This window comes from Coccinella septempunctata, chromosome 7 (assembly GCF_907165205.1).
Source record: "Coccinella septempunctata chromosome 7, icCocSept1.1, whole genome shotgun sequence".
Lineage (NCBI taxonomy): Eukaryota > Metazoa > Arthropoda > Insecta > Coleoptera > Coccinellidae > Coccinella > Coccinella septempunctata.
In genome coordinates, this window is record NC_058195.1 from 12,961,891 (window position 1) to 12,976,142 (window position 14,252).

At 36.4% G+C, this 14,252-nt stretch overlaps 1 protein-coding gene across 4 annotated transcripts in view; it reads right to left on the reverse strand.

Moving 5' to 3' along the window:
- LOC123317932 (NPC intracellular cholesterol transporter 1) overlaps positions 1-14,252 on the reverse strand; it is a 53,017-nt gene that overhangs the window by 5,691 nt on the left and 33,074 nt on the right. For 2 of the 4 annotated variants that reach the window (XM_044904557.1, XM_044904560.1), the window contains 7 exons: positions 12,545-12,745; positions 12,191-12,457; positions 11,917-12,109; positions 8,730-10,096; positions 8,177-8,445; positions 5,327-5,735; positions 3,811-3,981 (listed from right to left, as the gene is read on the reverse strand). In XM_044904557.1, the coding sequence (XP_044760492.1) occupies positions 3,811-3,981; positions 5,327-5,735; positions 8,177-8,445; positions 8,730-10,096; positions 11,917-12,109; positions 12,191-12,457; positions 12,545-12,745 (2,877 nt within the window). Of the gene's footprint in view, positions 1-422; positions 903-1,906; positions 1,987-3,810; positions 3,982-5,326; positions 5,736-8,176; positions 8,446-8,729; positions 10,097-11,916; positions 12,110-12,190; positions 12,458-12,544; positions 12,746-14,252 lie in introns of those variants that run through there. The other 2 variants (XM_044904558.1, XM_044904559.1) reach the window with 2 other exon arrangements.

Genomic DNA, 14,252 nt, shown 5'->3' on the forward strand with positions numbered 1-14,252 from the left:
ACAACGGAAACGAAAATGGATTGTAATACAAAACGGACCAAACCTTTATGGTACCTCCTTGATGATGTTCAACAGGAACAGGAGTTAACAAATTTATATTTTGTTATTCTTCTTTAATATTTACACCAATTTCTAGCAATCGAACGTTTCTGTCAAGTTTTGTGATGAAATTCCTTTTTTGTGTTGTCATTTTCATGTTACCATGTATACAATTAATTTATGAAGCAGACCTTCGCCAAACCTCCTCCTAGGTTGAGTGAAAGTAAGCATAAATTGAACGAGAGTTGACACGAAGATAAACTAATTTTAAATATTCCTATTCTACCTCCGCATATTGATCAGTGATTGTGTTTGACTGAACTTGATTACTTTAAAACAACAGGTGAAGAAACTAAGGAAAATTGAAAGTGAAACGCCGAAAGAAAATCCTGTTCTAATATAATGATACACGAATATAACAATGTGCATTACAAAATTTCACTACTAAAAACAATTGTCTACTTGCTCACCAAATAAGCAAATAAAATGGAGGTAAGATAAACAGTAGTATAATTGAAACTAACACAATAATTTTAGGAAATACTGATACGGTATATCTCAACTTCTACCCGGTTAAAAAAATATATAGTTTTCAGAAACTTCGGCAAGATAAACTATTTCTTAAAATTAATCTTTGGTCTCAAAAAGTTTAATTTCACAGTTTATGTTTAGTTTAATTTCGATGAACCTTTCCGATTCGTAATTAGGTCCAAGTCTGTGGTAAACAGTATGGTGTGTGTGTATAAATATGTAGATGGTATAAGATAAGGTTGCCTTCTCTCTTCAACCAGGATCAAGCCTCGCACCAATTGTTATCTTGCAGCAAGTAACACAAGCATGGAATCGCTCATTCAATTTCAAACCTGATGAAATGAATATGTTATTTTGATTATTGCTCACAAAACAACCCCTTTTAGTTTAGAAAATCTTTCCATGTTAGTTGCTTGAAGAGAAGGTAGTTAAAGGAGATTTAGAGGAGAAGTACAAGACGTTCACAATTCACTAAGATTGAATAATGAAATAACGATAAAACGGGTGGAAATGGGGACTTTTGTGCCCTCGTTCATTAGCAGAGCGACAGGCTACCCATCCACTTAATGAACTTGTTCAACGATAGCTGGGTTTGGAAAAATATTTTTTATCATTTTAAAGAATGTAGACCTGATATATTGAAAACTGAAAAGGCATAGCATAACAGTTCTTCTTGTAACTATAGATGTTACACCGTGAACATGTCAGGTTGCCTGACTCGAGGTTTTCAGGAGGGATTTGTCCTAGTCGGTGGCGACGCTTTGCGAACAGAAAACAAACTGTCGTCTGTCAATCAACCCAATTATATTGCTATCGTCGCACCATTTGTCATCTTTAGTGAAATCATCTGATAATTAAACCAGAGTGATATTGAGCAACTTTGAATGAATTGCTGAGTGTCTTCTATATCAGCGAGGTGATAACCACGAAGCATGTACGGTAGGAAGGTTAGTTCCCTGTTTCCCTTCCCTTTGAAACACCCTTTCTGCTACCAGACCAGTGGTGATTCGGCAGGTTTCTTCTTAAGCCCGTTGGCGTTTTGACCTGTTCAGTTGCTCAACACTTTGCGATCAAATTTATAATGGAAAATGCGCTTTTTTGTCTCAATTTTTCAAAAAAACGTGAAAACGCTCGACAACTGCCAAAGAGGCAGTTGATTTTTCCGCAATTCAAGTTAAAGATTCAACACCTTTAACATCAACGGAACACGACGAAATAGAACACAGAGATAAGGAAAGAATTAAAGTAACAAAACTATATTCCAAGTGAAAAGGTGATAGGATGAGAACAGTGAGTAACTAGCACCCAGCTATTGCTAAAAACATTAAATTCTTACTCTGCTCATTTCCGTATCCTGGAACTGGTCGATGGTGGAATTACTACTTTTTGCTAATCTTTCCCGATTCACTGGCGGGCCTGCATGAAAATAATAGAGACATGATGTTCAATGAGCATACTCGTTAGTACTAACATTGGGAATATGTACAGTGGATATCTAACCTCAGGGAAAAAGTATTTACAAAAATGTACACACATAGTCCGGTTATATAAAGCAGGCCACTACAGGTATAATTAGTCACACTGATAAAAAAAAAGAAAATTGCACACACAAGATATCGAGAGTCTCAGTTAGCGTTTCCGTAAAACCTGTCACTCACTAAACCTAATAAAATAAAAACCTTGCAAGATTAACACCAAATAAATGAGGTACAAACTATCAGTGATATAATACAGTAACCTGATGAAAAAATACAACTTAAAAGATGCCGTTTCAACATTATCGATCGACAAATATATAGAACCTATAAGTCACTTTCCCGCACGGGTACGGGAAAATGATGATTGAAGGAAATTGGATAGATAAGCACTTGCCTAAACTCAGGGCAGTTGCATGCAGGAAAGTGTCACTTTGCACACCTGTTAGGAAAAATGACCCTTTTCATTTCATATACACTAATGGCGCAAGTGACCACGGCTGATCGGAGATAGGTGGGGGTTTAAATGTCCCATAAGACTATTGGTATCGGAGATACAGGATGATTTAGAGAAAAATGATTAAAATATGAACCCCCATATCTTCTTTAATATGACAAATTTTCCGCCCATACTTCACAGGAGTGTTATATTATAGGTACTCATTCTCAATCAACTCAAAAAAAAAAAAAAATTATTTCAATTTACGTGTCAGTGTCAGGTGAAAAATATCATTCGGTATAGAGACAACTGTTATTGTCTCTGAGTCAGACTTATCTTCACTACCTAGAATTCAGTGTTATTGTTTTACCAATAACACAATAAAGTGAAAATATTATAACATTCCGCCTTCAACATGACATGAAAACCATATAATGTTTTTCAAACCTAAAATTGATCTTCGGTGAATTTTTTTCGCTCTATTCGAATTTTTCATATCATAAAATATTAATTATATTTTTCCCCTAACAAGTTACTTGAAATTTTTTAATATGGGCCTGAAATTTATTTGATTTTTTTTCCGAGCTGATGGAGAATGTGTAAGGTGACAATCCTGTGAAATATCAGCGAAAAATTGCCATATTCACGAAGATACGAGAGTTAATACTTTCACCATTCTTTCATAAATCACCCAAAACCTCGGAAACCAATATCCTTATGGGATATTAAAACTCCTAATTCTCATTCAGTTTGAAGTTCTCTATCTCCATTTAGCCGTCGTCTCTTACGTCACTAATAACACTTTGTAGTGCCTTACCCACAACTTTAAGCCTTTTCCGAATTGATGACTTATTGATTAATCATACTATTCATATACTTAAGATAGTATGAACAACACATTTTAATAAGCGACAAATATTGAATATATGATACAGTATTTGAGTGAGTTGAATTCAAAAACATCGTTAAATGAAGATTGCCTCATCAAATTGCAATCAAAGATGAACTTACAAATTTGGAAATACTTTATTCACATATTTCAACGCACCCATTCAGATAAAACAAAAGTAAAACAAGCAAAATTATAAAAAAACGCTAATTCAAATGAAAAGCAAAAAACATCAACCCAAGGCAACCAAGCACACACAAACTAAAATGGGTATGTATGATAGGACCATAAAATGCACCATATGTTTTGATGAACTACCATTCCATAAAATAACCCGGCCGATCTACTACAAAAGTGATATCTGCAACTAAATAAAAAGCAAAAGAGAGCTCAGCTTGGCATCATCGAGAGAATGCGGACAAAACGAAATGACTTACCCATATAACTGAGGATTACTGGAAGGAATACTAGGCCGTGGGCTGCGCCAAATAATACAATACCAAGATACATTCTAAAGTAGAAAACTTTGAATATTTGCGATTTGGCGAATCCCAAAACCAAGATTCCGCCGAACTTGGTCAAAGTTATCCCAGAGAATACTGAACTTCCTGCAACAATGAATATTAGGTATTAAAATGAAATCTTCCTATATTAATTCTTGGAAAATATTCTCAGTGGCATTATGAAGGAGGAAATATATCGTCAAATTAATTTATTAGCAACAGAATGACTCAAAACATGATATGATCACAATGTCAGCGTTTAATATTTTATATGAATAGAATGGTGTGGTAAGGCTCTTACTATAATAATTCTTGGGAATAGTGATGATAATTTCCCTATGGACTAAGGGTCCGAGAAATATGCATTCATTCATTCATTGTTGTATCCCGTTACCGAGAATAAATCTACAAAAAGACTCAAAGACAAAAATATCGGTGAGATCAAACTTATAATTAATAATAACTGTGGACCAAAGACCTTCACTGTGATCTGTCTAATGCTAGTTGTTCCCAGTTGTGATTGGCATTAATTGATTTTAGGGATTGATGCAGAATATTCTTAAACCGCTTACACTGGCCTCCTGGTTTCCGAGCTCCCTCTGAGAATTCGCCATACAGAGCTATTTTGGGGAGTCTTGTGACTCTTGTGTCTTACATCCTCAGAATGTGGCCGCTCCATCTGAGTCGGGCCCTCGTTACATGAGTCTCAATTGTTATACAACTCGCGCGTTGCAAGACTTCTGCGTTTGAAACTTTGTGGAACCATCTGATGTGCATTATTTGTCTTAGATGACGTTGTTGCGTTTGTTCAAGCTGTTTTATATGTCGCCTGTAGGGCGTTCAGTTTTCGCTTCTGTAAAGAAGCGTTGGGAGGACCACTGCTTTGTAAACTTGGTCTTCAGATTGAGGTCGTGATTTTGAAACACTCTGTTCTTTAGCTTCCAGAATGCCCATGATGCCGAATTGAAACGGTTGTGTATTTCCGTGTCTAGGTTAGGTCTAGTATTTATGAAGTTTCCCAAGTATTTGAACTGCTCGACCTGAAAGCTTTTACATACTGGTAAAAAATATTGGGTACTCCAAGGCGTCCCATTATTTTCCATAGCGCTCTCCGATTCACCAAGTCGAAGGCCTTACTTAAATTGATGCAGGCTGTATAGATCCTTGATTGTTGCTCCTCCGAGAAATATGACCAGTAGTATGATCAACTCTAGATTAAAAACCAAATACCCAATCATAAGGAGAATAGTTCCTTTCTCCTGTGCGGATGAACTTACGAAGGCCTGTCATTTTAGAACACAGGTGATTCCTGACAAAGACCTAATGGAGTCGGGGAAGGTCACAGCTTTTTAGGCAAACTCTATAGTTCCTTCTTCTTAGGTTCCTTCTATTTCTTAGGCAAAGTTGCACAAACCTAATATATGAAAAAATATCGTGAAGGAATACATACCCATCCTAACTAAAGCATCTGCCGCACGTTCCGTTTTGGAGATCTGCGTGCAAGTGGCGAACGTATGGACCAAATGGGAGCAAAATTCCACCGCGATACCAACGGCCATGACTAGATTGACGAGTGACACAGCGTTTAGCGTGATGTGCCACCAATACATCAGGCCACCGAGGTTCACCACTATCATCAAAATGGTGATTAATACGACAGTCGACGAGAAAATGTCGAAACCCATCAGAAGGAACGTGACTACGAAGATGGCCGCCAAGCTTATGCTCAAACTGAAGAGCGTATCTCTCCAGGACGTCAGATATTGCTCGTAGAAAACATAGAAAATGGAGTAGGGGAAAACTTCCACGTGCTGTCCGCCCAGCTTATTGTTTATGGTGTCAGTTATGTCTTGAGCAACCTGAAAAAAGTTCATTTCTAGATTCTTTATATTAAAATGTAGTAAGACATTTAAGAATATACGGGGATATATTGAAAAATTCTTAGCCTACTATAGATCCAAACAAAATTTCAATGTCAAAAAAATTACTCAACATATTCACCTCTTAATCGGATACATTTATTACAGCGAACCTGAAACGTCTTTAGACTTTAAACAAAAATGTTTCTTCTTGCTCTGTAAACCAGACCTCCACAGCTTTTATTACCTCCTCGTTGGAAGAAAATTTACTACCTTTTAAACTTTTTATCAGTCGAGGAAATAGATGATAGTCGGATGGAACCAAATCTGGTGAATAAGGGGGATGTTCTAGTAATTCAAACCCTAAATCACGAACTTTTTGCACACGAAACTTTTTAAGTCTTGAAGAACCACAGTGTCGCCATTTTATTGATTGTTGCTTTGTTTCTGGATCGTAGAAATGTACCCAAGTCTCATCCATAGTAACAATTCGGTTTCAGAAGTTTACATCGTTTTCAAATCAAGCACAAATAGAACGCGATGCTTCTACCCTTGCACGCTTTTGGTCAACATTCAAACATTTGGGGATCCATTTTGCAGCAATTTTCCTCATGTCCAAATTGACGTGAACTATATGATTAACGCGTTCGTATGAAATATTCAGTGCTTCAGATATCCGTTTTAGCCCAATTCAACGATCTGATAAAATCATGTCATGAACTGCATCGATATTTTTGGGGACTGACACATAAACTGGCCTTTCCGATCGTCTTCAATGGAAAATTTACTTCTTTTGAAGCTTCCAGTCCAATTTTTCACGGTCGCATACGAAGGACATTAATCACCAAGGGTATTAAGCATATCTTCGTAAATCTGCTTACCTCTTAACCCTTTTAAATACAGGTACTTGATGATGGCACGATAATTCAATTTTTCGATTTTTACAATTTCGGTGGACATCGTCTTTCTTTTAATTTATTGCGCAACTCTGTTTTACTTTTATGACCTCAAACTTCACACTGACACTTCTAGGCCCAGTTTCACAATATATGGTTAACCCAAAGTTATGTAGTGACCAGTGGTTAAATCAAAAATTCTGTTTCACAAAGTGTGGTTTATCGTTTGACCTAAAGTAAACTTGTGGTTGCCTTAACCCCGAAAATTTTATGAGTTAACTACATAGATTAATAAATCTATGGTTAACTATGAGTTGCCTGGACATAGAAGTTTCGTGGCGTATGCTTTTCTGCATAGATAACATATTTTGAGTTCTGTCAGAGACATGTCAGCATTTCTTGGGGAATACTGGTTAGGAAGCGTTTTACATTTATTGGGTGTTTATTAGTTATTATTTACGATTATCGTGGACGATTATGATGAATACTCATAGTAGTGATGAATAAACAGTGAGGCCCAGAAGATTTGGAGCTAGGAGGAATTATTTTGAGTAATATGTCGACCTGGATTTCTTCTGTAGATTCAGAAACACAGTGGAAAGGAAGGCAGTTGGAAGCGAATAATCTCAGCTCCTTCAATGAGAATATTCAAAGTATAGATGCAATGATGATGATTAAGTCCACAGTTTTTTTACATAACATATCTTGTCATAAAAATGAAGGACAACCTCCTTCATGAGGAGAAGAAGAAGCAATGAATTCATATCAAAATTTTGCTGTGCCCCCTGTAGGGGATCAAGAATTATTGTCAAATAATAGAACTAGAAGAACTAGACTGAATGAATAGTTATTATGCAAATATGTTAAATTAGAGTGGTGAAATTTGAACTTTTGAAATAGATCAAAGCATCTCAATTCAAACTCAAATAATCAATAAAAATAGGCTTTTGTGGAATTGTTGAGGAAAACACCTAGATAGATATAAATTATTTAAGGAACTTTAAGTTATAAATGCAAAACTCAATTTTGTTTGAATTTTTCAATAAAGTAATAATTTCTATTGGTCCAGCACAGTTGCACTGTTTTTTCTTATTTCGCACAAGAAAAAACGAACGCTTCAGCTTCACTCAAATCAAAATCCAAACGAAAAATAACCTTTAGGCAATTATGAAACTCATATCAGCACAGAACATCAAACATTCATACGGTGCTCATACGTTTTATTCGTTTTCTGTCATACTCATAACAATTTCTATATTCTTAAGTTCTTGTTTCACAGAAATACGAAATGTCAGTAATAAATAACCTAAAAGTAGATCTATCGTACACGAAAAACATTACCAACCTTCAGAAAAAAATTTAAACCGATGGTCAAAATACCATCACTCGTTTTTTTGTTGTGAAACGAGCATCTTTTTAAACCTTGGGTTAACTCAAAGGTAGTGGTTAATAAACCACCACTGGTTACCAATGATTGTGAAACTGGGCCCTAATGTGTTATTGACGTTGCTATGGTAACGCAATATTTTTTTTCAACAGGCTCACCTTTCTGGCTGCTCTCATACTCTCGTAATAATCCTTCGACGTCTTCAGAATGGTATGATATGTCATGAAATAGGAGGCCTCCACCTTGCTGAGACCCGTCACTGGATTTGTCACGTACCGAACGCCTTGTCCGTAAGCCGCGTGACCAGCCTTAGCGCAGTCCGGATCTGGATTGTCCTTGAGGAAAAACGAAACGTAACGGCTGAAATCCTCGGGTATGGGCCGTTTGTCCAGATCGTTGAAGGTAATGTTGCATGTCTTGCACGATCCTGAAAGGGTGATATAAATTGAAATTGGTTTCGCCACTTCCTTTCGCCTGACTCCAAGTGGAATACAAGAAATGATCAGGAAAAGTCAATCACAACGAACAATATACAATTACAATTATTGGAATTCAGAGTAGACACACCATCCTTTACAATAACTGTCATAATATAGCATTTCTTTTTTCCTGACATGAATGGGCCATTCACCAATTTTCAGTAGATGCAATATGCTTGGACGAAGAGAGTTGTAAAAAAATTCATCAATGAAAAAACACTCATGTACTTACTTTGTTTTGTATGAGGACAAAATCCCCCATTTTTAGTTATCCTACAGCAACCTGTGGATTCCGACCAATCTAAATAATCATCTAGCCAACTAGAACTTGGCTTGGCAATGTAAGTAGTTTCAGGTATTTTGGAAGCAACGAACAACTGGGTGATCAATGAATCTGTATCACAATACATTCCACCGCATATAGCGTTTTGAGTCTTATCCTCTGTGAAATTTAATCCTTTCTTAAGTACGAAGTACACTGGCGGTCCTATACTAAGGTAGCTATTCAAAAATTGGAAGTATTTCAGTACGAAACTGTCTTCAGGCATTGACAATTCTTGATCCAGACCTATTTCTATGTCGGGTATCACTGCTAGCGAACTGCACACCCACCCGAGGAATATGATAACAACAGAAACTCTCACGTATTTCTTCATCAACAACGGCGTATAAACGGACTTGAAGAACGCATATAGGAGACCATCTGGAACTGGCAAATTGTCCTCCTTTTTCGATCCTCTCAGGAAAAAGCATATATCGAACCTATTTTCACTTTGTCTTATGGTATCAAGTGCCAGCAAACTAACAAAACACGTTATTTGAAGGATGAAGTCTACCATCAAGGCCAAACCGGCATACAGAGCGAACGCTCTAACTGCGGGCATATCCGAAAGGCTACCAAGGAAGAAACAACAACTTTCCGAGACGCTTGTGAGAAGAATTGAAGGTCCTACTTTGCCTAAAGTCCTGCCAATATGTTGAGCGACAGTTTCGTTTTTTCTCTTTACTTCCCTCTGATGAGTCTGCACCAAAATGAAGATGTTATCAACACCTACGGCTAACACCAAAAAAGGTATAACTTCGATTATGATCAATGTTGCCGGTACGCCAACGAATCCAAAGAAACCGACCGAAGATACGACAGATGCGAGAACAATTAACACCCCGCCTAAGCCCAGCGTTATTTTACTGTCAATTAATAATCTTTCACAGTTGTTCATCTGACCCAGTGACGTCACTATATACGCGAACATTATGATGTAGGAAACCAATATGGTGGCTACGTCCGATTGACTCTCGCGGTCCAATTCATCCACTATACTCCTCTCGGAAGTGAAGGCAACGTCCATGTACTCTGGTTTCTCAGAGACCGTCCAGTTCTTCATGAATTTGACGTACTCTTGTTCCCAATTCAAGGCCGGTATCAGTTTCGATTTGTTGTGATAATTATTTACCACGAAGGTTAAAATGACCGTAGTTGCCTCTCTATAGTTTGGTTCTTTCGAGAGGTGTTCTCCTGATTGCAGGAAGCCCCCAAGGGCTATAGCAGGGTCTATCGGGCCTCCCCAATTCGATAAACAGTCTGGATTGTATGGATTCCTGCGAAATTAAGAGATAAAAATTATTTTTACTTATTAATACTACACCATTTCTAGTTGAAATTCAGAAATATAATCAATTGAAATTCAGAATTGTATTTCAGGTTAGTCAAGTTTATTCCAGAAAACATCAAATGTAATTCAGATTAGTCAAATTTGAAATTCAGTTTTAGTCACATTTATTTCAGAAACCGTCAATTGTATTTCAGATTAATAAGATCCCACAGCGACCAGACATAACTTATTTTCACGCAGATGAAATTGTGTTTGTGTTTATTTTTTGAGCAGCTTCAGAGCGTCAGGCAAGGGTTTTGGCCTTTGGAAAGTATCTGTCACTTATAATATAACTTCAGAATAATATTCTTCAAAACATATAAAGAAATCAGCCATGTGAAAATAAGTTATTATTTATTATTATTATTTTTAGTTACTTTTGCCACCTGGGATCTGCGCAGGTGTCACTAGGTAAGCTCCAAAAGTTCGCAGGTATTCAAAGCACATGAGACTATACTGAGATCCTAAAGTTTCATCTGTGTGAAAATAAGTTATGTCTGGTCGCTCTGGGATCTTGGACTGTAATGATTTGTATTCAGAAACCGTCAATTGTATTTCAGAGAAGTTCAATTGTAATTCAGAAAGAAATCCATTAAATTTATGAACTTGTATCATCTTAAAAAAAACTCAACTTTATGTATGTAAACGAGAAAATGCAACAATTTAAATGTCTAGAGGCATGTCGTCCATGGCAATAGCAGCTGCATGTAAGGTGGTGCACTGCTCCAGCATAATCACCCCAACTATTGTGTCCTTGGCCTGGTCAATAACCTTCTCCACACATGCAAGTCTATGTTCGAGAACTCTTGGAGGCACACAGAAATTTGGAGATTTATGTTCACATAGCATTAATCTTCGACCAAAATCAGTATTATGTTTCTGAATTACAAATGATTAATTCTGATTTACAATTGATGGTTGCTGAAATTAAATTGACTCTGAACCTTAATACAATTATACATAATACTGGCAGACGCAAGTCGTTAGCCATTTGCTATAGCAATAAATTCTCTCTCTCTCTCTCTCTCTCTCTAAATTGACTCTGATTTACATTTGATGTTTTCTGAAATAAAAGTAACCAAACTGAATTTCAGATGACCATTTCTGAAATTAAATTGATTTATCTGAAATACAATTGATGATACCTGAAATACAATCGATGATATCTGAAATAAACTCGATTAATCTGAATTTCAATCGATCATTTTTGAATTACAACTGGAAATGGTGTAGTTCTCCCTTTTCAATAAAATAATATCATTTGTTTATGATGCACTCCTAAATTACAACTTTTTTATTCATTTATATTAGACGTGACTGTACTGTATGTGTAACAGAAAATTTCATAAAAGACCTCACACACCCCACAATTTACAACTGGAGGTTGGATCTTTTATCATTATGCTAAGAAATCTCAGCCAACCGAAATTATGCAATGGAACACGTTTAGTGGTGAAATATTTAAAAAGTATTAACAAATTTCAACGCTAAGTTGATACAACATTCTATAACTTCGCTGGTTCAGATAGTAAATAATAAAAATACGTATACCATTGGTCCTGAAATCTATCATTAATGAAAGTCTTTTTGATCTTAAAAAATCTACAATTATACATTAGGAGGCGACAAAATATAAGACCCACTTCGTAGGACTATGATTAGATGCAGCTTATTCATTAACTTAGGTCACTCAAATGAAGTTATTACTGTATTGGTAACTCCATTATAGGAAACTACAATTACTTCAGACAGAGAACAAAAACTTACTGTGAACACATGCTAAACTGATCTAGATAATTTGTTGTGTAGTTATTGGGATCTTTGCCAGTTTTGTCGAAAATATCTTCATCATCTTGATAATAACCCCATATGCTTTGGACAACGCATTCGCTGACATCAGTATCACCGTTTCCACTTCTTAAGGGAGCAAAACATATCTTGTCCAAACTGAAATCGGTATCTAGAAAGAGACGATTTTTTTGTAAGAAATCTGAGTAAACTAGCAGCCTTGAAAAATAAGTTTAAACTCCACTCAACGTACCTTCACCGATAGCTTTGATTCTTTCTTGTAAACGCAGAACCTCCTTGAGGAATGTATCATTGAAGGCAGGTCCGTACTTCAACATTCCATCCGATGTGGCATGCTCTATAGGTTCCAATCCAACGGCTCTTATGATTATCTGTTCGGTTCGGTAAAAAGGCTCGAAGTTCTTGTCGTAGTACTCTTTCTCGATACGACTGCGTGAGACGGGGGAAGCCCATAGTTCGACAGGATCTGTTGTTATTTCTAGCTTCACTATTCCATGCCCTGAAAGTAAGACATCGTTAAGAAAACTGTTACTCTAGCACCCATGTTTTCAGTGTATTCACCAAGCCGTTTTTAGATTTCACTCACCAAGACCAATAACGACGCAGCTTCCAAGGAAAAGCACCAGCCAGGGGTATTCGGCGCAGAAAACACCCCACCTCTCGAAAAAATTCTGGATGTAGGTGTCGGTGAAGAGGCCTAGTCTCTCCAAAAACGACGATTGGTTGCCAAGAGACCTCTTGGCCACAGAACTTTCGTCAACTTCGCTGTCCACATCGGATAAAGTACCTGATTGGGAAAAAATACATGAGTGCGAGAGAAACAAAACGTATGAAAAAATTTAAACCATAGTCCACTGTCCTGAAAGGAAGTATTGAACGTAGTTTCTTTTCTTCATAAAACCAAATATAAAATCCGTAAAATCCGTTGGTATATCGAAAATTCCGTTAAGTATTTAAGAAAATCTTTACATTCTTCACACTGAAGCTAACACATTTTGAAAACCTTGCGGTCTGTAGTAGTGATTACAAACTACTATGAACAATCTAGACAAGGTATACTAGTCCACAACACAGGTAGTGTAAATTTTAAATCACCATTTCTGTTTCTGAGATGCTGCCACCAATGTTATTAAATCAAATATAGCACACGGAGTTGAACATGTTTCTGTTAGTTTGATGTCCAAACAGTCATGTCGGTTGTCCAAATAATATATATTTTTGGTGAATTCCGTGTCACAGTTGTACTACATCTAAGTAACATACACTACTCAAAAATTGTAGTGGACATTCGAGAGAGAACTTACTGTTTCAGTGTTGCTGTACAGGGTGGCCAAATTCGATGGGATTGGATGGCACCTCTGTAACCGTAAGAGCTAGGGAAAAATTGATGGATGTAAACTCATTATTCGGCTCTTCGTACTGGTGCCTCTATTTCGTAAAGAATCGGTGATTTCGAAAAAGAAATGTTACATTCTACAGACACTTTTTCATGTAGAATCCGGTGGCTTAGTCAAAGATTTTTTGAGTCCGTCACTTTAGAAATATAGTGATATCTTTTAGTTTTTTAAATATAAACCCTGTGTCATTTTTGAATATTCCAGTCCCATATTTTATTCTGAATCTATAACATAAGTCGTGTCTCTGATTGTTCTTCCAATAAAAAAACTCCTAAATTGTGTCAGGTTATTAAATTACACAGGCTTTGCCTTTCGTGGATTTCCTTAGGTTTATTTTTCACATATTAAAATTGTAACAACCTTGTAGATTTCAAAGAACAAACCTCATTATTATAACTAACATGAGAGACTTTGAAGATCACTTTCATTCCGGATATTTGAAAGGATGAAATATTTTCCAATATGAAATGAATCACTTGCAGGAAATTTTATAAACCTGGATTCAACTGAATATGTTCTGAAACCTTTTCAACTAGTAGATAATCTAAATACCAGTACCATAGCCTTTTCAAACACCTTCACAAAAAAGGCTGTGCCACTACTAGTAGAGGTTAATTGTTAAATATAGTAGTCAAGGAAATTTTCATAATTTTCTGACACAGCATAAGAGCATAAAGTTCATTGTCATATAATCAATGAAAATGACCTGCCAACTTGACCGAACTAGTTTTTTTTATTGGAAGAACAATTAGAGATACGACTTGAATTAAATATTCTGAATCAGAAAAAATATGGGACTGGAATGTGCAAAAATAACATGGAGTTTATATTTAAAAAATGAAAATTACCACTATATCACTCAAGTGCCGGACTGAAAAAATCTTTGGCTACGCCACT